At 41.0% G+C, this 26960-nt stretch overlaps 1 protein-coding gene across 2 annotated transcripts in view; it reads right to left on the bottom strand.

Annotated features, from left to right (window-relative positions):
• Nucleotides 1–26479, bottom strand: part of TMEM165 (transmembrane protein 165) — a 32698-nt gene extending 6219 nt beyond the window's left edge. Inside the window, exons 1-5 of one of the 2 annotated variants that reach the window (XM_011961711.1) lie at nucleotides 26022–26478; nucleotides 19548–19650; nucleotides 10458–10683; nucleotides 5067–5242; nucleotides 4333–4515 (exon numbers count right to left, since the gene is read on the bottom strand). In XM_011961711.1, coding sequence (XP_011817101.1) covers nucleotides 4333–4515; nucleotides 5067–5242; nucleotides 10458–10683; nucleotides 19548–19565 — 603 coding nt within the window. In that variant the 5' untranslated portion in view covers nucleotides 19566–19650; nucleotides 26022–26478. Of the gene's footprint in view, nucleotides 1–4332; nucleotides 4516–5066; nucleotides 5243–10457; nucleotides 10684–19547; nucleotides 19651–26021 lie in introns of both variants that reach the window. The other variant, XM_011961710.1, reaches the window with a different exon arrangement.
• Between the last annotated feature and the right edge of the window lie 481 nt (nucleotides 26480–26960).

The raw sequence follows: 26960 nt of genomic DNA, 5'->3' as shown, positions 1-26960 counted from the left end.
TGAGGTTGGGAGTTTGAGACCAGCCTGGCCAATATGGTGAAACCTCATCTTTACTAAAAATATAAAAACTAGCCAAGCTTGGTGGCACGTGCCTCTAATCCCAGCTATTCAGGAGGCTGAGGCATTAGAATCACTTGAATCCAGGAAGCAGAGGTTGCAACAAGCCAAGATTGCACCACTGCACTCCAGCCTGGGTGACAGAACAAGACTCTCAAATAAAAAAAAAAAAAGAGTCAATAACCCTGGTATAGAGAAAGCAGAAAGAGAAGAATGTTGATGGCATAATCATGAGGGACAAAGGCAATATCCAAGGAAGGATAAAGAAGGGTCCACAGGAGAAAGCAAGTGAGGTGGTCAGGCAATTACCTCCTGTGAGGACCAATGGAGGCACCATCGAAGGCCATGGGGAGCTCAAAGCACCCTCAAAGCGAGGCCTCAAAAGTGAGGCTTCTGGCCTCAAAGCGAGGCCAGAAACTGGGTTTCCATGGGCTAAGTATGCAAGGAGAGCAGAGCCAAGGCTTATTCCCATCACAGCCAAGCCCTGTGACACAAGTGGGATTTGAGATGTAGAACTGAGGAAAGGGGCTTTTTCTTTTTAAAGGATGAGAAAAAATTGGTACACACGAACAATGCTCACAAAACGGCTGAGAGAAAGGCAAAATCTAAGCATATTATAAGGGTGGAATTCAGAACACAGGAGGGTAGAGGGGCTGCCACTGTGATGGGTGGGAATGAAGAAAGGGAACTGCTGCTGTTCTGAAGGAGAAGGGAAAGTCTGCTGCTGGGCAGTGTGTGTGAAGAGACAGGAAACAGGCTGAAGCATCCACTGTGAAGAATAGAAGAGTGGGAGTACATTTCCCAAATTCTACTTGTTTATTATAAACTGCTATCCATGAAGATGGTTCTATTTGAAAGTAATATTTAGGCCAGGCGTAACCTCAGCACTTTGGGAGGCCAAGGTGGGCAGATTACTTGAGCTCAGGAGTTCAAGACCAGCCTGGGCAACATGGCAAAACCCCATCTCTACAAAACATACAAAATTAGCCAGGCGTGGTTGTGGGAATCTGTAGTCCCAGACTTGGGAGGCTGAGGTGGGAGAATGGCTTGAGCCCAGGAGGTGGAGGTTGAGGTGAGCTAAGATTGTGCCACTGTACTCCAGCCTGGTTAACAGAGCCAGATCCTGTCTCAAAAAAAAAAAAAAAGAAAGAAAATGATATTTAAAAATGCGCTAGATTAAGTAAAATAAACTAGTAGTAAACTAGTTCCTTTAATATAGGATTTTTCAGTCTTTATTTGTATACTGAGTTGTCCTTTTTTTTTTTTTTTGAGATGGAATCTAGTTCTGTCACCCAGAGTAGAGTGCAGTGACACAATCTCGGCTTACCCAGGTTCGAGCGATTCTCCTGCCTCAGCCTCCTGAGTAGCTGAGACTACTACAGGCGAGTGCCACCACACCCACCTAATTTTTGTATTTTTAGTAGACATGGGGTTTCTCCATGTTGGCCAGGCTGGTCTCGAACTCCTGACCTCAGGCGATCTGCTCACCTTGGCCTCCCAAAGTGCTGGGATTAAACGCGTGAGCCACCACACCTGGCCTGAGTCTTAAAAAGAAAAAACAAAACACCAGGGGTATACTATTTGCCAAATTTGACTCTGAATTTCTTCCTTCTCCCTCACCCTTTTTTGGCCTAGAACCAATTCACATCTCAAAAGACACTAGGATTATGTGAAATCCAATTTGGGAACGTTAAATCATGTTGGAAGCAAAGATAAAACTGCATACTAAAATGGCCTGAACTAAACAACTGCATGGTTCATAAAAAAATTACCAACAAAAATAGAAATACTAAGGGAACAGAAAAAGACACATTTCTGCCATTTAAGAGCTCATTACATATCCTCACAGTGCAGTTAGTATGGAAGTGTGGCTAACACTGAATGTGCCACGTGTAGGACCATGCTAGATACCCTGCGTGTGTTATTTCATCTGCAAAACGATCCACAAAGCAGGTAATCCCCATTTTTGGATGAGAAAATGCAGGGAAGTGTAGTAACATGATTATACAGCAAGAGACTCAGACCCAGTCAGCACGTGCCATACTGCTAGAATGGACCGGGGTGTCTGGTAGGTAGGGAGCCTCGAGCCTTTCACACATTACTCTATGGCATACAGTCTATGCCATAGACTAATGCCATAGAGCAGACAGAAAAACGCAGTGATTCTGCTGTCAGGATAACTCACCCTGGTAGAACCACTACCACCTCAACAATATGGTTACTTACTTTTGAGTCCTAACTCTGGCAAACTGAAAGCCAATAAAAGGCTAGAAATCAAGAAGAATATAGGGTACAGCCATTATATATATACACACACACACACACACACACACTTTTTTTATTTAAGTTAGTGTCTCACTCTGTCACCTAGGCTGCAGAACAGTGGCACGATCTCGGCTCACTGCAACCTCTGCCTCCTGGGTTCAAGTGATTCTCCTGTCTCAGCCTCCCTAGTAGCTAGGATTACAGGCACCTGCCACCACGCCCAGCTAATTAAAGTGATATTTTTAAAGAAAGTTTGTTTTACGGGAATTCAGTGAAAATCAGAGTTCCATTTTTTTTCCCCAAAATACAGCATTTTTGAGGCTTCTCTGACAAAACAGCCTTTCCCATCTATCTTAGTCCTGGTCTTCAACTGTATTATATTTTAAACCACAGCCTATAATTAAAGAACTTGTTCTTTTACAGTAGACAGTTCCAAGGAATTAGAAACAATTTTAATCTTATAAAAAGAATTTGATATAAACACAGATAAGAAATAATATTAGTTAGGATCAAAAAGAGGTTGAAAAGCAGTAGCAGTATTCCATTCCACAACCATCTCCACGGGAAATCTTAATAAATCTGTGTGAACAATGACAGGCACCTCATATAAAACCTTGCTATTCCTCAAAAGAAAAATTAAATAAAAAATCAATGGGCATGTTTTAAATAAGCGGCATTGAACAACTGTGAGGAAGGCCACAGCCAGCCAGCTTACTCCCTCATGCAAGTCACTCGATCTCTCTGGGTGTCAGGTTCTTCATCTGAAGAGTAAAAGTTACAACAAGATGAGCTGAGGTCATTAGCTTCCCACTCCAGGCCTTAGGATTCTTGGGCTAAGACTTAACAGAAAGTTCCTACACAGAAACAAACAAGTCACCTAGGCCAGAGCAGTGGCTCACGGCTATAATCCCAAAAGGATTATTTGCGAGGCTGAGGCAGGAAGTTTCAGGTCAGGGGTTGAGAATCGATGGACAACTTGGTGAGAACCCACCCCAACCAAAAAGTAAATAAATAAAAGAAATTACCCATAATAGCAGTACTCAACGATACACAAGCACTGAAATAAAAACAATGTTTTTATTTCCTTAAGTCTTTTTTGTTCTTTTTATGTATCATTTATTTAATTTCTTGAGATAGAGTCTCGCTCTGCTGCCCAGGCTGGAATGCAGTGGCGCAATCTAGGCTCATTGGAACCTCTGTCTCCCCGGTTCAAGTAATTCTCCTGCCTCAACCTCCTGAGTAGCTAAGATTACAGGCATGAGCCACCTTGCCCAGCTAATTTTTGTATTTCTAGTAGTAGGGGTTTCTCCATGCTGGCCAGGCTGGTCTCAAACTCCTGATCGCAGGTGATCTGCCCACCTTGGCCTCCCAAAGTGCTGAGATTACACGCGTAAGGGACCGCGCCCGGCCTTCTTTTTATATTTTAAAAGTAAACCTCCTTTTAAAATTTTTCCATGTCACTGAAATGATGTTGAAGAGTGAATATTCTAAGAGCTACACAGAGATTTGTAAATAGTTGAACCAATTTTCTGCTGGATTATTAGGCTGTTTCTAAATTTTTACTAAGTGACAATAATTATAAGTAGTCTGTGCAACACTCAATTTCTTTAGTGTAACAGATAAACCAAAAGCTATACACTTTATTAAACACCAAAATGGCCTTCAATAATATTATACCGATTCATATTCTCAACAACTATAAAAAAGAAAGTTCTATGATAAGAAAGAAAACCAAGCTAAGATGACTAGTATCACAGCATCATTTTGGCAAAACCAAAGGAAGAGGCTGAGTAAAAACAGTCCAACTAAGCTTGGTTACAAGAATATCACCTGCAGGTAGCAGGAACTGGAAGAAGGCCAATTTTAGAGACTGGCAGAATTATCAGATGTAAAACAGTCTCGCATATGAAGGAATGCTGTGGCCCACTTGAGTGTGTCCAGTGTTTTCTGGAACAAAGTAATTATTAATTATATTTCGTTTTAAACAGTCTCCTCTCAAATATCACTCACCTCTCTAGCTGCCAATACAATTGTAGTTAGTTGAGAGCGATCACCCCATTCTGCTAAGAATGTTAATGTAAGAGCTTGAACAAAAATGGGTGAAATAAAATGCAACCACTTTTTCTGAGGTACTGTTATGCTTGTACCCGTTTCGACATCTCCTGGTCCATTTAAAAGTTTGGTTCGTTGAAACTAAAATAAATAATAAATAAATGAAAGTAAGCATAGGAAGCAAATAAAACAGTACACAAATCACTTAATTTTTCTTTTATAAGTGTTTAAATTCTATGAAATATGCTCCAAAAAAACTACATTTATGTGACCCCCAAACCTCCCCTCTGAAGCACTGGTCTCACACAGCAACAAATGCTAGTCTCAATTCTTCCGTTTCTCTTCAGCTGAACAAACCAAACAGGATTTACTGATCATTTACTATCCCAGACACTATGGGAGAAACACGTAAAATTGTAAAATACAGTTCCTGCTTTTCAGGAGCTTATAATCAACCTAATTAAGGAAACTGATTACCTGTGCTCAGTATTCAACTCTCAGCTTCCTTTCTCTACTACATTCACACCAACCCCAAGTCAGATCACAGACAGGTATAAGAACAGAACTAAGCAAAACAAGTTATTTTGGTGTAGCCCATGCATATCACACAGATTGGGCCACTGAGAAACCTCTGGAGTGTTTACTCCTAGTTGAGTGCCTTTCTGGTCCAGATCAACAGTGCCATGGCTTACCTCTTCATCTTTCTTCTTTAATTCAGCTTGAACTTCTTCCAGTTCCTCTTGACCCTCATCAGGGCTCATCTTTAAGCCTTCCCGAAGCATTCTAATGCCAAAAATGGCAAATAATACAGTTGAAACATAGTACGTATAGACCCTGGGGATGACTGTAGTGGCATAGCCAAACAAAACTGGAAAAAATACAACAGTATGTTTGTTAATGAGCGTGTATCACGACCAACTAAAGGAACAGTTAACTTCAGAAATAAAAATTTATCACTGTTAAAAGAAAAATGGTTCACATTAGAAGCTAATCTAGCATGTAATAAACTCAAGTAGTTCCAGTTCTTTCCCTCTACCAATAATAAACCCTTAGGTCTAGCCCAGGCCTAACACAGCTTATTCAGAAGCCAATGGTCCAGCTGAAGATGGCACATCTTTCAGAGAGATGTTAAATAAGATACTGAACTCCTTTCCAGGCATGTTCAGCCAGAGGCTGGCTTGCCCTTAAGTTGTGCAAGGCACAGTACCTGGGGTAGAGGTTAGCTCAGAGGCCCACTCAAGAGTTGAGATTTTATAACCGGGAAGCCACACCACTTTCATAGTGGTATTTCTTCATCACAAATCTTTAAATTACAAACTTCTAGTGAAGAATAATGACAAGATTCTCACACAGCAAGATTCAAACTCTGCTCCTTTGTAACTATTTAAAATAAGTACATTTTATGAAAAAAAACTAAAAATTCTTATAACATATATTAAAATAATGTTACAACAGGCTCAAACATTCAGTTCCACTCTTTCCCACTGATAAGACATCTGTGTAAGTTATATAAAAAATGATGTTTGGAACTATATCAAGAACTCAAATCCTAACGGTGAAACACAAGTACATCAGTAATACTAATTCAGTAATTAAAACTTAAAACTTTGGCTGGGCAAAGTGGCATAATCCCAGCACTCTGGGAGGCCACGGTGGAAGGATTGCTTGAGCCTAGAAGTTCCAGACCAGCCTGGGAAACACAGTGAAACCCTGTCTCATAAACAAACAAAAACAACTACGTAAGGAACAGAGGATACGACCATACATATAATATATACAATTACTCTGGCCAGGCACGGTGGCTCACGCCTGTAATCCCAGCACTTTGGGAGACCGAGTCTGGCGGATTACTTGAGCCCAGGAGCTTGAGACCACTGGTCAACATGGTGACATCCTGTCTCCACAAAAAAAATACAAAAATTAGCCTGACGGGGTGGCACACGCCTGTGGTTCCAGCCTACTTGAGGGGCTGAGGTAGAAGGATCACTTAAGCCCAGGAGGTCAAAGTTGCAGTGAGCTGTAATCATGCCACTCCATCCCAGCTTGGGGAACAGAGTGAGACCCCATCTCAAAAAAATAAAAAGAAAAAGAAAGAAAGAAAGAAAGAAAAATACAATTACTCTTTAATTCACTAGCTCTTTTTATAAAATGGGTGCAACACTTATAAACCTCCCTGAAAATTAAATGTATAACCTGTATGTAAATTCTCTACATTACAAAACTGAAAAGATCTTAAAATCATGGTTAGAAAAGTAGCAAACCTACGCCTGCGTGCACATCTGTATTTAAATTATTGTATGTGTGTGTATGTATGGATGTATATTTGCATATATGTAACTGTACACAAAGGATACAAGCACATATTTTCTAGCTCTGTCCACTGAAAAGACAAGAGGCAATTTGTAACAATGAGCTCAGTAACCTTGCACCGAGATCTTGGGTTCTAATAACATTCTCCCCTAAAAAGCTCCTCAAAGCTCCTCTGAGAAATGGCCAGTTCCAGGACCAGGCAGAGCAGGAGCATGATGAACCTGTAATATCTTGTTTTACTAGAAAGTGAAGAGCAAAAACAAACGGAAGCATGCCACAAAGACAAAGGACACAGTTTGGAAAGGCTCCCACTGGACTAACCTGGGATAATTTAATCAGCAAAATAGTTAAATAATTAATTATAAGCCACTGAAAAAAGGAATCCATGAATTTGTACTAATAGTAAAAAGACAAATAAATGGGAAAGGAAGGAGAGCTCTCGCTGGCAGTAGAATGTCAAGGCTCACTGGTGAATATGCAAGTACTAGAATTAAAAGTCGTCATTTTGCAAACATCAAGGAAAGATTTAATTATGCAAGAATCATCAATTGATGCAAAATCTTTGGAGAAATTTTGATGAGGAAGAGGGTGTTTGTACTGTCTTTAAGTATATCCCTACAGATTAGATATTAGTTACAAGGGAAGACAAAGACAACACAGAAAAGAAATCCTGACTGGGTCACCAAAATTAATGTCACCGATGAGGGATAAACGGACACCATGTGCTTCCAGATGAGACATTCTTGGAGAGACAAAGTATCACCTATGCAGTTTTCTAGTCAGGAATGCCTACCTCAATCTAACCATGAAGAAACTTCAGACAAACAAGAAATGGGGAACAGTCCATTCCTGGGGCAGGGGAGGGGGGATACACTGTATTCTCCCAAAAAAGCTGATGTCAGAAAACATTTTTAAAAAGGCGATGGACATATTTCAGATTAAAAGACTAAAAAAAATAAATAACTAAATGCAATACCTGACCTAGAACGAAGGGAAAAACACTGATATAAAGGACATTATCGAGGTGTTGGGGGCAAGGGGAGGGAGAGCATTAGGACCACTACCTAATGCATGCGGGGCTTAAAACCTAGACGACAGGTTGATGAGTGCAACAAATCACCATGGCACATGTATACCCAATGTAACAAACCTGCACGTTCTGCGCATGTATCCCAGAACTTAAAGTATTAAAAAAAAAAAAAAAGTGGTTAAATCTATAAAACTAAAGCTGTGAAAGAGAAGGAAGATGTAGAAATAAAGACATATGACTTAACAGTTGAGACAAAATAATAATAAAAAGACTGTTACATCCACTTAAATTACATAAAACTGTTGTCACAAGTGAAATATTTAATAAATTTTACGTCCTTTTTCTTTTTTTTTTTTTTGAGACGGAGTCTCACTCTGTCGCCCAGGCTGGAGTGCAGTGGCGCGATCTCGGCTCACTGCAAGCTCCGCCTCCCAGGTTCACGCCATTCTCCTGCCTCACCCTCCCGAATAGCAGGAACTACAGGTGCCCGCCACCAAGCCCGGCTATTTTTTTGTACTTTTTTAGTAGAGATGGGTGTTAGCCAGGATGGTCTCAATCTCCTGACCTCGTGATCCGCCCACCTCGGCCTCCCAAAGTGCTGGGATTACAGGCGTGAGCCACCGTGCCCGGCCTATGTCCTTTCAAAAAACAAAAAAAGAAAGGACATTGGGTCATCCAAAATTAAAATACGGATAACAGATTCAAGTACTGTATCAATACATAAAATATATTAAATGTGTGTATATGTGTGCATTACATAGCTCATAAATAATGTATGTATATGTACACACTACAGACAGGTATTTAAACCATGAGTATATATACACATTTATAATTTTATTTAGATAGAGTACAAATGCTAAAACAAATGGGATAAAATGTTAACAGGTGAATCTAGGCAAAAGATATATGTGTTCTTTGTACTATTTTATTTTGCTGCTTTGTAAACTTAAAATTATTTACATAAAATGTTTAAAAATTGTAAAATGATGGGCCAGGGGCCAGGCACAGTAGCTCATGCCTATAATGTCAGCACTTTGGGAGGCCAAGGCGGGCGATCACTTGAGGTCAGGACTTTGAGACCAGCCTGGCCAATATGAGTAACTCCATCTCTACCAAAACATACAGCAAGTAGCTAGGCGTGATGGCACGTGCCTGCAGTCTCAGCTACTTGGGAGGCTGAGGTAGGAAAACTGCCTGAGCCCGGGAGGCGGAGGCTGCAGTGAGCCGGGATCATGCTACTGCACTCCAGCCTGGGTGATACAGTGAGAATCTGTCTCAAAATAAATAAAAAGATAAATAAATAAAAATTTAAAAAATAAATACAAGGTAAAAGGATGGGCCAGGCACACATACCTATAATATCAGTACATTGGGAGGCTGAGGTGGAAGGACAGCTTGAGCCCACGAGTTCAAGATCAGCCTGGGCAACACAGCCAGACCCTGTCTCTACAAAAAAACAAAAAATTTAGCTGGGCATAGTGACATGGTCCCAGCTACTCAGGAAGCTGACGTGGAAGGATCACTTGAGCCCAGGAGTTCCAGGTTTCAGTGAGCTATGATCATGCCACTGCACTCCAGCCCTCTGATAGAGCAAGACCCTGTCTCTAAAAGAAAAAAATACATAAATTAATAAAAAATAGCTCTATCATCTCATTAAGAGATGTATTTCCACTTTTTAAAAATGATTATTTAAATCTGTAATATATTTTGAGTACTAATAACTATAACAACTCAATTCATAGAGTTAACACTTAGATTTACTAGGAGAAATTTACAATATCTTTGAAAATTCAATGATATTAAATGCATATTTTTATTGCAGGTAGATATGACGGGGTGATCCATACATATATTTCTTTAGGTTCATGAAGTGAAGCAGTGAGAGTGGACAAGGAAGAAAGAAATCTGTAACTGGTTTGTCATCAATTAGTTGTAAACACCACTGCACTTGGATCAGCTCTGTAATACATTTTGAAGCAAAAACTGATAATCATTAGGGTAAAATTAAGGAAAGTTAATGAAAATATAAATTATAGGAAGAAAAAAATGTAAATTTCCAACTGTTAAAAAAGTATATTCACATTTGTTTTAAAGGAATGATGGTGATAGTGGGTAGCAAATTGCTAATGGTATTTAGAGTCACTGGGTATATTTTTAAAACATCCTAGCAGTCTCTTTTTTTTTTTTGAGACAGGAGTCTCACTCTGTTTCCCAGGCTGGAGTGCAGTGGCGCAATCTTGGCTCACTGCAACTTCTGCCTCCTGGGTTCAAGCGATTCTCCTGCCTCAGCCTCCTGAGTAGCTGGGATTACAGGCGCCTGCCATCATACCCAGCTAATTTTTGTATTTTCAGTAGAGATGGGGTTTCACCACGTTGGTCAGGCTGGTCTCAAACTCCTGACCTCGTGATCCGCCCGCCTTGGCCTCCCAAAGCGCTGGGATTACAGGCGTGAGCGACTGTGCACAGCCCCAACAGTCTTACTTTACACAATATAACAGAAATTAGATCTTTGCAATTCCTTAAATTTAAGATGAAAAATTATAGACATCTATGCGAGAGAGGGTACAAAATTATTTTAGAGGATACACAAGGAAAGAATACACAAATAAAAGGTTGGAAGACCACAAATATGGTGTAAGCCAAATTCCCATAGTACTAGGTCAATGACTCAACGACTTCATGTCACACAACATGCTTTCCCTTTAATTCAGCGAACTCATGGGGGAAAAAGTACACTCACCTGACAAGCACGTCATTAGTCCCAAGGCAAGCATTGCACCAGCCAGCACGGTCAGGCGGTTATAGCGCATTGCCATGATGGCCGCTATAAAAAATGTCTTATCACCCAATTCAGATACAATAATAACTGATATGGCAGCAACAAATGCATGGATAAATCCCAAATTAGTTTGGGTAGCAGGATCTTCTTTATTGGTATGAACTGGAGCTGCTGGTGTAAATATTTTCTGCAAAACAAAAGATCATTTACTTCTTAAAATCATTATTTGAAATTATTTTATTTTACATGTAAATAAGATTTAGTTTTTTTTGAAAACTTTCTTGTCATGGTCATTACACTTATTTACTGTCTAATCACTCTGAAAGCCATCAGTAATGACAGTAACCTCTGATGGTGGTTGCTACAATTTGAGTATCTCTTACCTGAAATGCCTGGGACCAGAAGTATTTGGAATTTTGGATTTTTTTAGATTTTGGAATATTTGTATCATAGTTGAGTATCCCTAATCCAGAAATCCAAAATGTTCCATTGAGCGTTTCATGCGAGCACGTCAGTGCTCAAAAAGTTTCAGATTCTGGAGCACTGTGATTTTAGATTGAGGATACTAAACATGTATGATGCAGATACATATATATATATGTATATATATGTATATACATGTATATACCTGCTATATCCACACATTTTTTTCTTCTTTTTTTGAGACAAAATCTCACTCTGTCACGCAGGCTGGAGCGCGGAGTGCAGTGGTGCCATCTTGGCTCACTGCAACCTCCACCTCCCGGGTTCAAGCAATTCTCCTGCCTCAGCCTCAGAAGTAACTGGGATTATAGGCATGCAGCACCACGCCCAGCTAATTTTTGTATTTTTGGTCAAGAGGGGGTTTCTCATCATGTTGGCCAGGCTGGTCTTGAACTCCTGACCTCAAGTGATCCGCCCACCTCAGCCTCCCGAAGTGCTGAGATTACAGGCGTGAGCCACCACGCCTGGCCAAAATTACCTTATTTGTTAGGCATTTGTGATTTGAAATTTACTTATTAGCTATGTCTCATTCAAATTTGTATTAGTAACTTATGTGAAAGACCCAGGTATGTTTATTAAACATTTGAATGACATGAAGCTAAGAAAAATTTCATTAACACTCTAAAGGACAAATTAAGACCCACAAACCTCAGCAGGGTATAGAGAGCTGGTTCCAGCTAAGACAAGTTTAATACAGCTGTTTACACGGATGGTCCTATGCTGAAGTCTAAAAATATCTTAGAAGGTAAAGTGGCCTAGCCAGGCACCGTACATCACGCCTGTAATCTCAGCACTTTGGGAGGCTGAGGTGGGTGGATCACCTGAGGTCAGGAGTTCAGATCAGCCTGGTCAACATGATGAAACCCCATCTCTACTAAAAGTACAAAAATTAGCCGGGCATGGTGGCAGAAGCCTGTAATCCCAGCTACTTGGGAGGCTGAGACAGGAGAATTGCTTCAACCTGGGAGGCGGAGGTTGCAGTGAGCTGAGATTGCGCCATTGCGCAAAGGGCAATGAGTGAAACTCAAGTCTCAAAAAAAAGTGGGGGGGAGGTAAAGTGGCTAATGAAAACGACAAACCAGTGTCTTGGCTGTCATTATGCTGAAAACGTGACAAAGCTCCAAAAAAGCAGTAAGCTTTTCGCTTGAAGGAGTTAGTGACAAGTCCAACGTTATTCTATGCTGCTCAGACCTTCCTCAAAGTTCTATATACAGTTCTAAAGCACTGTACTGCCCTCTGAAGATTAGCAGAGATGTCAAAGACTCTAAAATCAGGGATGGCAAGTTACTGAAGCCAAAACCCAGCCTGCAAGAACAAAAAAATGTTTTTTTACATTTTTAGGAGGTTACAAGAAATAAGAAGAAAGAGAAAGGGAGGGAAGGTTGCTGGAAGGCAAGGAGGGAGGGAAGGAAAGGAAGATTATGCATCAGAGATTGGTAGCCTGTAAATACATGGCCTAAAATATTTACTATCTGGTAACTACAAAGTGTGCTGACTTGGCTCTAAAACAACCCCATGAGGGACCAGGAAGGACAGGGTATCATGTTCCAATAATCAGGAAAGTGTATATGTGAATCTATCCAATGTATATGGTCCTAAGAGGCAGAAACAAAAAGTTACAGATGGCAGGTTTTAACTTAACAGAGAGGAGAGATTTCTATTTCCAAAGAGGCACCTGAAGTTGGAATGGACTGCTAGAGGAGGTGGTAAATACCCTTCTCTTCTCAATGTCTGAGTTCCAGAGAAGGGAACCACCACTCCCGGGAAATGGGCTAGACAAACGGTTCTCAACCAGGGTGACTGTGTCTCCCAGGGGACATTTGACAATGTTTGGAGACATTTTTAGTTGTCACAATCAAAGGAGAACCACTGGCATCTAGTGGGTAGAGGCCAGATACGCTGCTAAACATCCTACAACGCACAGGACAGTCAGTCCTTCCACAACCAAGCATGATGTATCCCAAATGTCAACAGTTCCCAGACTGAGACGCCCTGAGCTAGATAAACCACTTCCAAAGGTCTCTTCCAATCCTAATAGCTTATTTTTAATTTTTAAAGCTTATGAATCTCTAGAAACCCAAGAGATAAAGAAAAAGAAACCCAAGAACACAGTCATTTTGGACAGGGTAAAAACAGATTTATTACAAAGCCCTAGTCAGAGATAAGAATACAATCGTAAATTCTTAGTGTGCATGTCATTCCTTAACACATAACATAAACCTGATTCCAAAATTCCACAGTAAAGATCAGAAAAATTTAAGCATTACCATTAAGACTAGACCTCTGAGCTAAATACTGGAGAAATTTAACAAATTTAACAAAATGGTTAATTTTAATTTTAATTAAGCTGCCTTGACAGCTACCTCTTAATGAATTAAGTTTAATTAATTAAGCAAGTATCATTTTAAGGGCTTCTCCACTACTATTTTGGTTCCATCTACATGGATGGTCCTTTAAAAATGAGCTTCCTGCAGTGAGCTATGATGGCACCACTGCACTCCAGCCTGCGTGATGGAGCAAACTCCCTTCTCAAAACAACTTCCTTTCTCTTCCAATATTAAGAATTCATATAAATATATATATTTATGTAAAGAGGCATTTCAAATTTCAACGTGGCTCTCTCTGACAGTTTCCTCCTGAATATGCTTTTTAAAGGTTAGTGTAAAATTTCAGGATCTGAAATCCCAGAAAAATTTTAGGAATAAATATACACCATTTATGATCACTTAGCTCTAAGCTCAAACACAAAATGTTTACTTTCTAAATCAAACACAACAGTGATCAAAGCTACACAGTCTCATGGTTTTATAATCCCCAGCCATGAAACCTCAGCCACATTATTTTATCTCTGTTCCTTTGTGAAATGTAGCGATAAAATAAAATTTGCTTTAAGAGTACCGACATGCACCACATAACGACATTCTGATCAATGATGGGCCGAATATACAGCAGTAGTCCCATAAGATTACAGTACCAAGTTTTTTACTGTACCTTTTCTATGTTTTTTTATATATATAATGTTACAACTGCCTACAGTATTTAATACAGTAACACCCTGTACAGATTTGTAGCCCAGGAGCCATACGCTATACTGTTTAGCCTACGTGTATAGCAGGTTATACATCTAGGTTTGTGTTGAGTACACTCTAGGACGTTTGCACAACAATGAAATTGCCTGATAATGCATTTCTCAGAACACATCCCCATCATTAAGTAATGCATGACTGTAAAACAAAACAAAATTTTAAAAAACTACATATTCTTAAAACCTTCCTATACACGAAACACAAGCAAAATAAACTTCAAGCTTGTTACATACTATGCTGGTCCTGGGTGGCCAAAATCATACAACCAACCATGGTGACAAGAACTTAAAACGAAAAGTTATCAGGGTACTGTGAGGACACAAGATTTTTTAAAAATAAAATATTAACAGGATTAGAAAGTGATCCATTACCATTCCTTCACTGCTATGTGCAAGGATCATCTTCTTTGTCTAATTCACCTTCACAGGGACACAGTGTAGTGGTTAAGTGTATCGGCTTTGGAATCAGACTGCCTGGGTTCATAGCCAAGGCATTATCAGTTACGGCATGACCTTGGGCCAGTAGGTAAACCTCCCTACGACTCAAGTTCATCTATAACATAAGGGCTACCTATGTCTCAAAGGGCTGCTGTGAGGATTAAATGAATAAAGCCCTTTAGGACGGTGCTCAGTACACAGTAAGTACTCAATTAGTTTTTGTAGTGCTACAAAATATGAACAGCTGAATCTTCCTGAAACTAATTTCACGTTACTTTACTGTTTTAAGAGACATAATGGTTTTTTCATGCCAAATACTTGATTCTGGTAACTATCCAACAGTTCTCACTGAAGCACATACCAGGTTCCCCAAATGAACCTGCTTCTCCATCCTGAAGGATGAGCCAGAGCAGAGTCTAACAAAAAACCACGCAGCCACAAAGGTGGGCCACATAATGCATTTTTACATTTTCTGGTAGCCACGTATTTAAAAGTAAAACTAGGTAAAAATTTTAACAACATTTTACTTCACCCAATATATTCAAAATGCTACTATTTAAATTATAAACAGTATTTTTAAAACTACTGAGCTATTTTAACATTCTTTTTTTCATACTAAGTCTTCAGACCCTGGTGGGTACTCACTCACTGCACACCTCAACTCTGGACTTGCCACACAGCAAGTGCTCACAGCCACACATACTCATGGCTCATAGTTACAGTGCTGGGCAGTGCAGCTCAAAAGTATGCCAGCCTTTTGCTAACCACAAGACTTTGGCCACACAGTCCTTTTTCCCTTCCCACCTCCTTTTCATTATCCCCCTCTTCATCTAGATTCCTCAAGGTCCAACTCAAGTAGAACTTCTTGAGAAAGGCCTATCCCAGCAACTCCAGCTCTTAATGATCCTGACCCACTACAATAAAACTGAATCCAAACTTGTGGGCAATGAGTATGGGAGGCCTATTACAGAAAAAAGTTCAAGATAGGAACACTCAAGAAATTGACCTTTTTGGATTACAAACATGTATAAATGTAATGCTATCATTTGTAATAAAGAGACAAAATAACTATATGTCAGCTCGGTGGTTCATGCCTGTAATCCCAGCACTTTGGAAGATGGGTGGAGCCCTTGAGCCCAGCCAGGAGGTCAAGACCAGCCTGGGCAACAAAGTGAGACCCTGTCTCTACAAAAAATACAAAATTAGTTGGGTGTGGTGACACACACCTGTAGTTTCCAGCTATTTGGGAGGCTGTGAGTTGAGAGGATCGCTTGAGCCCAGGAGGTGGAAGTTGCAGTGAGCAGAGATCACATCACTGCACTCCAGCCTGGGCAACAGAGTGAGAGCCTGTCTCAAAACAAAGAGAAAGAAAAAAAGAAAGAAAGAAAACAAACAACAAAAAGAAAGAAAAAAACAACTGAATGTCTACTGATAGAAAACTAGTTAAATAAATGGTAGATCCACATAACAGAATATTATAGAGCTAAAAGAATAATAAGAATATTCTATATACTAATATAGAAAATCATTAAGATATTTTGAAGTTGAGAAAAAGTATATACTAAGTATGTGTGTATGTGGACGGTGTAAGTATCGTAAATACACACCAAGTCTCAAGAAACAAGTTAATGATGAATGTTTCCAGGAAAGGAACCAGAATGACTAGAACAGGGGTTGGCAAACTTTTTCTAGAATACAAAAAAGGAAAAGAGACATAACTTCTCACTTTACATTCTTCTGTATCTTCTGGAATTTTTAACTTTCACACCATTATAGACACATGCTATGCACCATTTCAAAAACCTCTTGACCCAACATCTTATGCCAGCTATGAAGGATCAATTTCGTGTAAGCTGTGACTGGCTTCAAGCAGGTCCAACCAAAAAGCACTGCTCTGTACTTACTCATTCACTACCTGGAAGTGTGGGGAGTTAATAGCTGTGGGGCAACCAATATGGAAGCTGGTTCTAAGATTCATTTCATAAGCCTCCTTGGAAGTTTCAGTGGGATTCAGTACTAGTCACTCATGGAGTAGCTAACTTGAAAATACATCGGCCGGGCGCGGTGGCTCAAGCCTGTAATCCCAGCACTTTGGGAGGCCAAGATGGGCGGATCACGAGGTCAGGATATCGAGACCATCCTGGCTAACACGGTGAAACCCCGTCTCTACTAAAAAATACAAAAAACTAGCCAGGCAAGGTGGCGGGCGCCTGTGTTCCCAGCTACTCGGGAGGCTGAGGTAGGAGAATGGTGTAAACCCGGGAAGCGGAGCTTGCAGTGAGCTGAGATCCAGCCACTGCACTTCAGCCTGGGCGACAGAGCAAGACTCCGTCTCAAAAAAAAAAAAGAAAAGAAAGAAAATACATCACACCTTTTCTGCATATACCTCTTTTCTGCACTGACAATGTGAAAGAATACAGGCATGTTTTGAGAACAGGAAGTAAACCATCAGAAGAATGGTTGGGGCAAGATTAGAAAGATAAACCGGGCCTGAAATCCTTTATGTTTGCAGACAAGCTGTTTGCGGATAAGCTCAGAGGCAAGAGGAAAGTCCTTACATATTTTGTGTAATACATAAACACGATCAAGGCACTGTGACCAATTATCAGGGCAGACTGGAGAGTACCAGCCACTGGATCAATCAGGTGGTCAGCTGCACGAAACCTGTGTTAAGGACAAATAAGAGAAGGAAAAAATTCTGCACATGATGGAAAGAAAAACCACTAGACTTTTAAAAAAGGTAGGCGGGCTGGGGGAATTAAGGATGGTGGTGAGGTTTTCTGACTGGTTGGCAGAAATATTAGTACCCTTAAAATGCTAGTATATATTTAGTACTCTTAAAAGGTATGTGTGAAAGGGGAATAAAAACAATGGGTTTAGTTTCATAAACATTCCACTTGGGGTGATAAAAAGCATTTCAAATGAAGGCTTGGAAGAGGTTATTGAAAATGGATCACCAGAGTTTAGCCTAAGACAGCTTCAAGATATGTAGGCTCAAGGTTGACAGCCTCCGTGTCCTCAATAGGCTCTTGGAAACTGCAACTTTAAGTGAAATGATGTAAAAGAAAACCAACTTTCTTTTCTAATCCATGTTATAATGAAACAACACTGAATTAAAATGACATGATTTGATGTCATTTCACTTAAAGCCACAATGTCCAAGAATCTATTAATGACATTAAGTGAGGACGTACTGTATCTGGTTGCTGGCAGCCCAAAATTATCAGCTAGAGATCTGCAAGTAGATGAGATTTCCAACAGATAAGGCAAAGAGATAAAGTTGAAAATATGTGCCTTAGAGAATGTCTTTATTTAAAGAAGATGCAGGGAGGAAAAAAACAGGAAAAAAAAACTATTTCAGATATTTCGAGAGCCAGGTAGCAACTAAAGCATCACAGACTGTCAGGTTAGTTTTGAGCTACTAACTAGATGCCAGATATTTTCAGACATACTGTTGCATTTGATACTCAAAAAAATTTAAGAGCTGTTTTAAGTTTTAACACAAGAAAACTGAGGTCAAACAGGCTTCATTATTCTTCCAAGTTCATACACCTGAGATGGATTCTTAAAAGGTAGAGAATTAACAGTGTCAAATGAGAACTGAAAAAGATCCCTGGATTTATCAATTTGCTAACTTACAAGTTTCCTTCAAAAAATGGAATTTGTGGTGGCTCATGCCTATAATCCCAGCACTTTGGGAGGCCGAGGCAGGAGGATTGCTTGAGGCCAAGAATTTGAGGCCGGCCTGGGCAACATAGTGAGACCTCACCTACAGAAAAAAATAAAATAAAATAAATAAAATTAGCCAGGTGTGGTGGCATGCACCTGTAGTCCCAGCTACTTGGGAGGCTAAGGTGGGAGGATCACTTGAGTCCATGAATTCCAGGCTGCAGTAAGCTATGACTGTGCCACTGAACTCCAGCCTGGGCAACAGAGCAAGACCCTGTCTTTAAATTAAAATAAATAAATAAAATAAAAAAATTTAAAAAGAATTTCAAGAAAAAGTCAAGGACTGAAGCCAGATAACAACAGACTAAAGTAAAGTGAAAATGCAGCAAATCCCCTAGTTAGAAGTTTGGTTTATAAAACTGAAGAAACTAATATAGCTGGGTATGGTGGCTCATGTCTGCACTCCCAACACTCTGGGAGGCTGAGGTGGACAGATCTGAGGTCAGGAATTCGAGAGTTGCCTGGCAAACATGATGAAGCCCCGTCTCTACTAAAAGCACAAAAAAAAAAAAAAAAAAATAAGCCAGGTGTGGTGGCACATACCTGTAGTCCTAGCTACTCGGGAGGCTGAGGTTGCAGTGAGCCAAGAGTGTGCCACTACACTCCAGGCTGGGCAACAGAGTGAGACACCGTTTCAAAAAATAAAAAGAAAAAGAAAGAAAAGAAACTAATAGTCAAGTAAGATTACACGAGTGATGTTTTTCTTTTCCAAAATAGGAGGAACATACGAACATGTGTCAGCAGATATAAAGGAAGCAATGGGAAGGGAGAGAATAAAGGCACTGAGGGAGCAGAATAGGAACGTGGACACAGAGAGGAGGTACACAAAGGATGACAGTTTCGTCCAAAACATTAAAAAGGCAGAAAGTACGGGCACAGAAGAATATACTTCGATGCATACAGGGTTAGATGCAGTGTGCAATTCCAATTTTGGTATTCCACTACTCAGTTATACAGTGTTATACAATGGTAAGTAATGAGATACTAGGGTTTTGGTACAAATACCACTATTTCTGTATTTTAATAATGTCTGAAACACACCTTATTTACATCTTGAGAGCAGGATTAACAACTTAGATTTTTTTAAAAAAAACTTGCTTAATAAAAACTCTGTTCTAGTTAAAATTTTAATTCCAAATTTAAAAATTGTAAAAAAAAAAAATAAGGAAAAAAGCACCCTCATTTAGAAAGTATTCTTTTATACTTTCATGATCCTCAAGAGAAGAAAAAGAAAATCAAAGAAAAAAGTAATTGCTATTCTAGTTCTAGAGTTCAAATGAACACAAATGTGACTGTATTGAAATTGATACAGATACCTGCATCGGAATCTTCATCTATACATGATGAAACTAGAGAAGATGAAGATGCTTTCTTTGAAACAAAATTTACAGCTTGCTACCAAGAAAAAGACTGATGTCCCTGCAAAAAAAAAACAAAAACAAAGTTGCTCAATAAGTTATCAAACAAGAGGTAAGATTATCTGAAGATAAAGGAGTCAGAAGAAAATGCTTACAATTTGCTTAGAACTGTCTCCTGGGCACTACTAATATTAAGTCAAAAGAAGCTTTTTTTTAGGGGTTAGGTGCAGTGGCTCACACTTGTAATCCCAGCACTTTAGGAGGCCAAGGCGGGCGGATCATGAGGTCAGGAGATGGAGACCATCCTGGCTAATACAGTGAAACACTGTCTCTACTAAAAATACAAAAAATTAGCTGGGCATGGTGGTAGGCGCCTGTAGTCCCAGCTACTTGGGAGGCTGAGGCAGGAGAATGGCGTGAACTCGGCAGGCGGAGCTTGCAGTGAGCCAGGATCGCACAACTGCACTCCAGATGGACAGAGCAAGACTCTGTCTCCAAAACAAAAAAAAAAGCTTTTTTTAAAAGTTGTAAAAATGCGCACAAAAAAATATATGCACTTAGGCTGGGCACGGTGGCTCATGCCTTTAATCCCAGCAATTTGGGAGGTACAGTGGGTGGATCACTTGAGGTCGGGAGCTTGAGACCAACCTGGCCAACATGGCAAAATCCCATCTCTACCATAAAAACAAAAAACAGCTGGGCCTGGTGGCATGCACCTGTAGTCCCAGCTACTCTGGAGGCTGAGGCATGAGAACTGCAAGAATCCAGGAGACAGACGTTGAAGTGAGCCAAGATCTCGCCACTGCACTCCAGCCTGGGTGACAATGAGGCTCTGTCTCAAAATATATATATATATATATATATATAATATCATATATTACATATATTATATATATTTTATATATTTATATATAATATATATACACGCACTTAAACAATGACACCACAGATAAACCTGATTTCGAAAGATGTCATTAAAGATAAAATATTTTAATTTTCATTATTGTGTATTTTTGTGAATGGTTTCACTATTTTTAAATACTAATGTTACTTGTTAATTTATATTAGAATTTATATTTAATAATTATTTTGTTATAAAATTATCTTTTCTGTTTTAATGTTTATTTTTATGAATGTTATTGTTTTGTAATGTATTTATGCACTTGAAATTTATTAAATGTGTTTAGTTTCATTGATTTTTTTTTTTTTTTTTTTTTAAGACAGAGTTTTCCTCTTGTTGCCCAGGCTGGAGTGCAGTAAGCAGCACAATCTCGGCTCACTGCAACCTCCACCTTCTGGGTTCCAGCGATTCTCCTCGGATTCTCAAGCAGGGATTATAGGCATGCGCCACCATGCCCAGCTAATTTTTTGTATTTTTAGTAGAGATGGGGTTTCATCATGTTGGCCAGGCTGGTCTAGAACTCCTGACCTCAGGTGATCCACCCACCTCGGCCTCCCAAAGTGCAGGGATGACAAGTGTGAGCCACTGTGCCCAGCCTTCGTTGATTTTTTTTTAATTAGTTTTTTTGATGACAGAACACCACTAAATAAATTCAGTATTAATGTAATTACCTTCTGAGAAGGTAACTATGAGCAGGTATCCTGGTAACTGACGGCCTCAATCTTAGTTGTACAGAGGCTAGAGTTAGGAGGCTAGACTGGGTGGAGTGGGACTACAACTTAATGAAAATAGAAAAAAGTTTAAAATGTTTTGTAGAAGGTACTCTCACAGCTGAAACATAATAAATAAATGAAATACCAAAAACAGTAAAGTAAAAATATGGTAACAAGAACTGGCACTTGGGTCAGGTAATGATTCTGTGGCTTTATTAAAAGTGCTATGCAACCAGAGTCATTCTTCTTTGGACTTCCAGAATATGCAATAAGGTATAAATGACTTTTATTACATCTCTGATCTCCCTCAACTAAAAGGACTTATGTTTCTTATATTACATATTCTGCCCAGGGAAGGAATAAGAAAAAAAAACATATTCAGTAAGTCACTAGAAACATAAACTGCAGAAAACATAGGATCCAAGTAATCAACACTTTTTATCATGGGTTTGTAAATTGGAGGTTAATCTTGACTGTAAGTTCATATTACCCACCAACTTTTTTTTAACCTAATTATAGAGAAAAGTACATACTCAATGTAGCATGCCCTGTTAGAAGTTCAGTCACCTTGCTTTTAGCACCCTATAAGACACAACTAGGTTTTTATAACATTATCTTCCACTTGAATGCCTGCTAACCAAGGAGAGACGCTTCCCCGCTCCATTGTCAGAAGCCCACTCTCACACAGTGGCACAAAAAAGGTTATAGTTAAATATCCTACCCTCTTAAAAGATCTACTGCATGTAGTTGCAAAGCAAATCCGTTGAAACTTACATATTCAGCAATGCTCAACTCTTGCTTATATGGCTGTTAAACTACTTGGATCATTTTTTACCTCCATCAGGTGGGGAAAAAAAGCAAATGACACTTATATTACATAGTTTAGAAAACATGTGAAAGAAAAATCTTTCAGCATAGTGAGTACTGTAGATACAGGAAAACATACTTGAGCAGTATCAAAAAGTTACATAAAAATATAATTAAAACAAGACAAGGCCAGGCATGATGGCTCATACCTGTAATTCTACCACTTTGGCAGGCCAAGAGAGGAAGATCCCTTGAGCCCAGGAGTTTGAGAGCAGGCTGGGCAACATAGTGAGACCCAGTCTCTTAAAAAAAAAAAAAAAAAAAGGAAGACAACAAGACAATTATATTCTACTATAATACAAAATTAGAATAAACAATAATAAATATGTGTATAACTAAAATGAATCATCAATATATGAAAATATTAAAGGGAAAAATCATATTACATTACACCCACCCTTCCCTCCACACCCCTAGTTTTAAAGACAAGGATCCCTTCCCAGCTACTCAGAAGGCTGAGGCAGGAGGATGGCCTGAGTCCAGGAGCTGGAGGCCTGCAAGAGGCAGGAGCTGTAAGAAGACTTTGTCTCTATAAAAAAAATTAAATAAAACTTTAAAAGACAAGAATCCTTAAGACCATTTAACATGTTTACTGGACACTGTTTCTACCACTGCGGCATTTTTCATGGCTAGATTTTTCCTAGCTTCTTAAAAAGGATGTTAGTAGCTCTACACTTACCATTATTTCTATCTTAAAAATCCCGATATGACTAAAACTTCAACAAAATACCTGCAAAGTTACATATTCATAATCTCTCTCTCACTCACACAATTAACTTAATCCAAAATACTGATTGTTTTAAAATAACGTGATACTGGGGTAAATGACAGGGCTAAAAGATGAACACTAAGAATTAAGTTCATGTATCAGCATTTCAGTTCAATTCCTGGAGTGGACATGTCAAGCAGGGTCAGCGGAGCACAGGAGAGACAAGCAGGGCAGTGTAAATGGGAGCCCCATTTCTAAGCATATGCCTGGGGGCAGCAGGGCAGGTAGAGGGAAAAAGATGGAGAAGCCCACTCACCTCTTTGCCCTCCACAAGTGGACTAAAGACCCTGGCTTCACATGTTAAATGATTCACACTTCTTGTACACCTCTGACATCACTCCATTATACCTCTCTGTTATCATGGGTTATTTATTACTCATAAGTTCAGTGCTTTTGATCTTCTCTCTTTTTAAAAAAAAAATCTTTTAAGAGTCCGAGAATTAACCATATAGTCAGCTAAAACTAAATTGTCTAAACCAACACCAATCCAATAATGGTTACAAAATCACGTTATATCCAGCAGATAATAAAAGCTGAATTTTCGTAATTCCAACTGGTGGATCCCTTTGCAACTTAAAGAAAAAAAAATGTTGGATAGACACTTAAAAATAGGGTTGCTGTTTTTTTTTTTCCTGGTTGAGTTTATTTTACAGCCAGTTTTTCCATAAAGGTATTTAAAAGCTGACATAAACTTGACATGCAAATACTTCTACCCAGCCTTTGAAAATTACTTAACAAATGCCGAAGAGACAAGGTCCTCTGGAATAGACAAAAGATGAGTAAGCCAGAGTCGTGCTCTCGACACCCAAAAGCTAGTAGGGGCAGATAAAAACATGTACACAACTTGCAAGAACCCAAGGCAGCAGGATGTGTGTGTAAACATGCCACAATATACACAATAAAGCTCCCCAAAAAAGGAGAAAGAGAAAGCTAAGCTCAAGCTCAAAGAACTACACCAGCATACAATCCAATAAACCATTAAAATCCATTAATGAATTAAATAAGTCAAAAGAGTAAGTTAAGACACAATGAATGCTAATAAAACTTAGTAAGGCACAGAAGTCCAGATTCTAACTCTGGTTCTGCTGAAAACTAGCTGTGATATTAAACCATTACTCCTTCCAAACCCAGGTTTCTCCATCCACAAACGGGAAAACGGCACCTCCTCTGCCTGTTTAACGGGCTGTTGTGAGGATGAAATCGGCTCACAAAATCTTCACTTTCCAGTAACTTGAGCTCCCAGCTTCCCTCCCACACCAGAGTCTCCTCATAAGCAGTTAGTTATTCAACTTCTTCCTGAGTACTTCCAGTAAGGGGAACTTCATTATTTCTCAATATCGATTACTACATCTGGGACAGCACTGATTCTTACAAATGTTCTTGCTTAGTGAAACTAAGATCAGTCTCTCAGAAATTTCTATCCTATGGTCTTACACAGAAAAACAACAGAAAACTGGAAAAGCCTAAGAAAGTAACATGTAACGAAAACATGAAACACAAAAACAATGCACCGGTGTGAGAGCTCACCAGCACTTGGGAGGCCAAGGCCGGAGAAGCGCTTGAGCCCAGGAGTTTGACACCAGACTCGGCAACAGAGTGAGACTCCCTCTCTTAAAAAAAAAATAAACAAAAATTAGCCGGGCGTGTTAGCACACGCCTGCAGTCCCAGCCACTCAGGAGGCTGAGATGGGAGGATCAATTAGAGTTTGCAGTGAGCCAAGATCGCGCCACTGCACTCCAGCCTCCGCGACAGAGCAAGACCCTGTCTCAACAAAGAAAAAGAAAAAGGAAAAGGAAAAGGAAAGGAACAGAACGGTAAGGAAAAAGGAACAGAAAGGAGAAAGTAACGGAAAGGAGAAAAGAATGGAAAGGAGAAATGAAAGGAACAGAAAGGAAAAAGGAACGGAAAGGAGAAAAGGAGAGAGGAGAGAGGAGGGAGGAAAGGAAAGGAAAGGAAAGGTCAGAGATAAATCACTCTTAACCAAGAAATTTTAGGGAAGGCTTCACAGAGAGTAGGTATCTGCTGGTTCTCCAAGGCGGGAAGAGTTGATCCGTGGCTTCAAACTCGAAGGTCTTTTTTTTCCTTTGAAAAGGTCTTGTGTTAGGGAGAAACTGGCAAGAGAGCACAAGGCCTGTCCCAAAGCGTTCTTGAAGCACATTCTTTTTTGCAGATGAGCACATCCCTTTAGCATATGAGCCAAGAAAGCGGTGGCCAAAAAGCCTGGAGATGAGCTGGAGCCAGATCAGGAGAAACCTGAACATCACTCTCCTATAAAGGCTGGACTGAAATTAGTGGAGGCAACTCACCGAAGACTTCTGACAAGATGGCAGAATTCATTGTTTGGGAAGATTAGTTACGTGGAGATGGCCTGGGTGGGAGTGGGGGTTTGAGTGCCACACTGGCCAGGATTCAGGGAGCAGATACTGGAAATAACGCGAAAGCCCACGATTGGGAGAGAGAAGAAATGTTAAAACGCCGCCAAGTGACTAAGGACTGATTCTATTGATTCTATTAACAGATTAAAAAGTTAACTTACAGTATCTATTCAGTGAAGGACAAAATACAGGATTCTGTTTTACTTATAAATGTAGTTTTGACATCCCACACCGCTGCAGCACGCTGTACTGCCGGAGACTAATTCCTCTGCGTTCCTAACGGGTACTTCCTGTTAGCCAAAGCACGTTTTAAAAAAGTGAGAGTCATGGTTCATAATCCATATTTATTTGGCAAAAAGCACAGGCAGTGCCAAGTCGAATTTGGGTAAGCAGTTTGGGATAAGCTATTTCAACAATGAAATGGCCGATGTGATGATCCTCAGGGAATACAAAAAGCCTCCTAGCAGCCATCTGTTAAAAACTTTTTGGTAGGGATGAGTCTTTCCAGCTACTCTAAGACACATCTGATCAATAAAACGCCCATCCCTGGGCAGCACCTTGGTCCTCCGGAGATCAACGTTTACAGCGGGCTCCTCTTAGATTCTCCTTCTCCCTTTCCCTAAAGGAGCGGGCAGGACCAGGCCTCACCGGAAAACAGCGCAGCCGACCGCCCTCCACCCCGGGAGCAGGGGCCGGGCTCCCCTCCCCCAGCAGAGGCCGGTGGAGGACGGCGCTCTCAGAGGCCTGGAGCCTGGTACCCGGTGCAGCCCGCCCCATCCCCCGCCGCCCCGGCCCGGCCCGCTCACCTCGACCCGGGCCGGCTCGGGGCCCTGCACGGCCACCGGCTGTTGCTGCAGCTGCTGGGCAGGCGCCGGCGGTTCTTTGTTCCGGTGGCTAAGGTCTTCATCGGGGCCGGCCCGGACCGCAGCCGGGGCCCACAGCAGTGGAAGCAGAAAGAGCAGAAGCAGCCGGGACGCCGATGCGTGGCCGTTCCCTGGGGCCGCTGCCGCCATCCCGCCCGCCGGGCCGGCAGCGCACGGGCGCCGCAAGAGGAAGTGCGGCGACGGGAAGCCTCGACCCCGAACAGCCTCCGCGGCGCGTCCTTACGACTCGCCGCCGCCTCTGCTTAGAGAACAGTCAGCACCATCCGGGAAGCGCAAGCGGCGGGAGTAAGGTGAGGTGCAAGCCCCAGTCCTCTAGGCGGCGGCTACACTGGAGTCAACCAACCGACTCCGCGCGACCCAGCCCTGACTCCTCTCGGCCCCGTCCCTGCCCGCGACGGCCTCCCATTGGCCCGGCGTTCGCCTCGGCGTCGTGACGTCCTCGGCCAGGTTGAGGTGCGGCGCGCGCCCTCCTCCCATTGGACCCGGCGCTCCCGGCAGGTACCCGGCGCCGCGTGTCCTTCCTCTGCTCGCATCCTACCAGCGCCGCGTCCGGGGCCTCCTTTCTCTCTCTCTGCCGCATCGTCCCAGGTCTGTGGAGCTCTTCACGTCTGCTTCCTCCTGAGCCTTCCGCCGTCATGTCCGCACCCGCTGTTCCCTGCGTTTAGTCTCTCTTAGAGGTCAAATTAGTGCGAGCGCCTGTGGTTACGTGGCGCTGGCTCGCAGGCACCGCCACGCCCAGCTCTGTTCCGCTCTCCCCTGCCGACCCTCGGTGCCACCCTCCATGGGCCCACCTACCGCCAGAAACGTTCTTCGGGGCTCAAAACGCTATTTTTTTTTTTAAGTTCTGAAATGGGATTTGGA

The sequence above is a fragment of the Colobus angolensis genome, unplaced genomic scaffold, assembly GCF_000951035.1.
Source record: "Colobus angolensis palliatus isolate OR3802 unplaced genomic scaffold, Cang.pa_1.0 Scaffold566, whole genome shotgun sequence".
Taxonomy (NCBI): Eukaryota; Metazoa; Chordata; class Mammalia; order Primates; family Cercopithecidae; genus Colobus; species Colobus angolensis.
The sequence above is the reverse complement of the archived record's forward strand: the minus strand, read 5'-3'. Positions and strand labels throughout refer to the sequence as shown.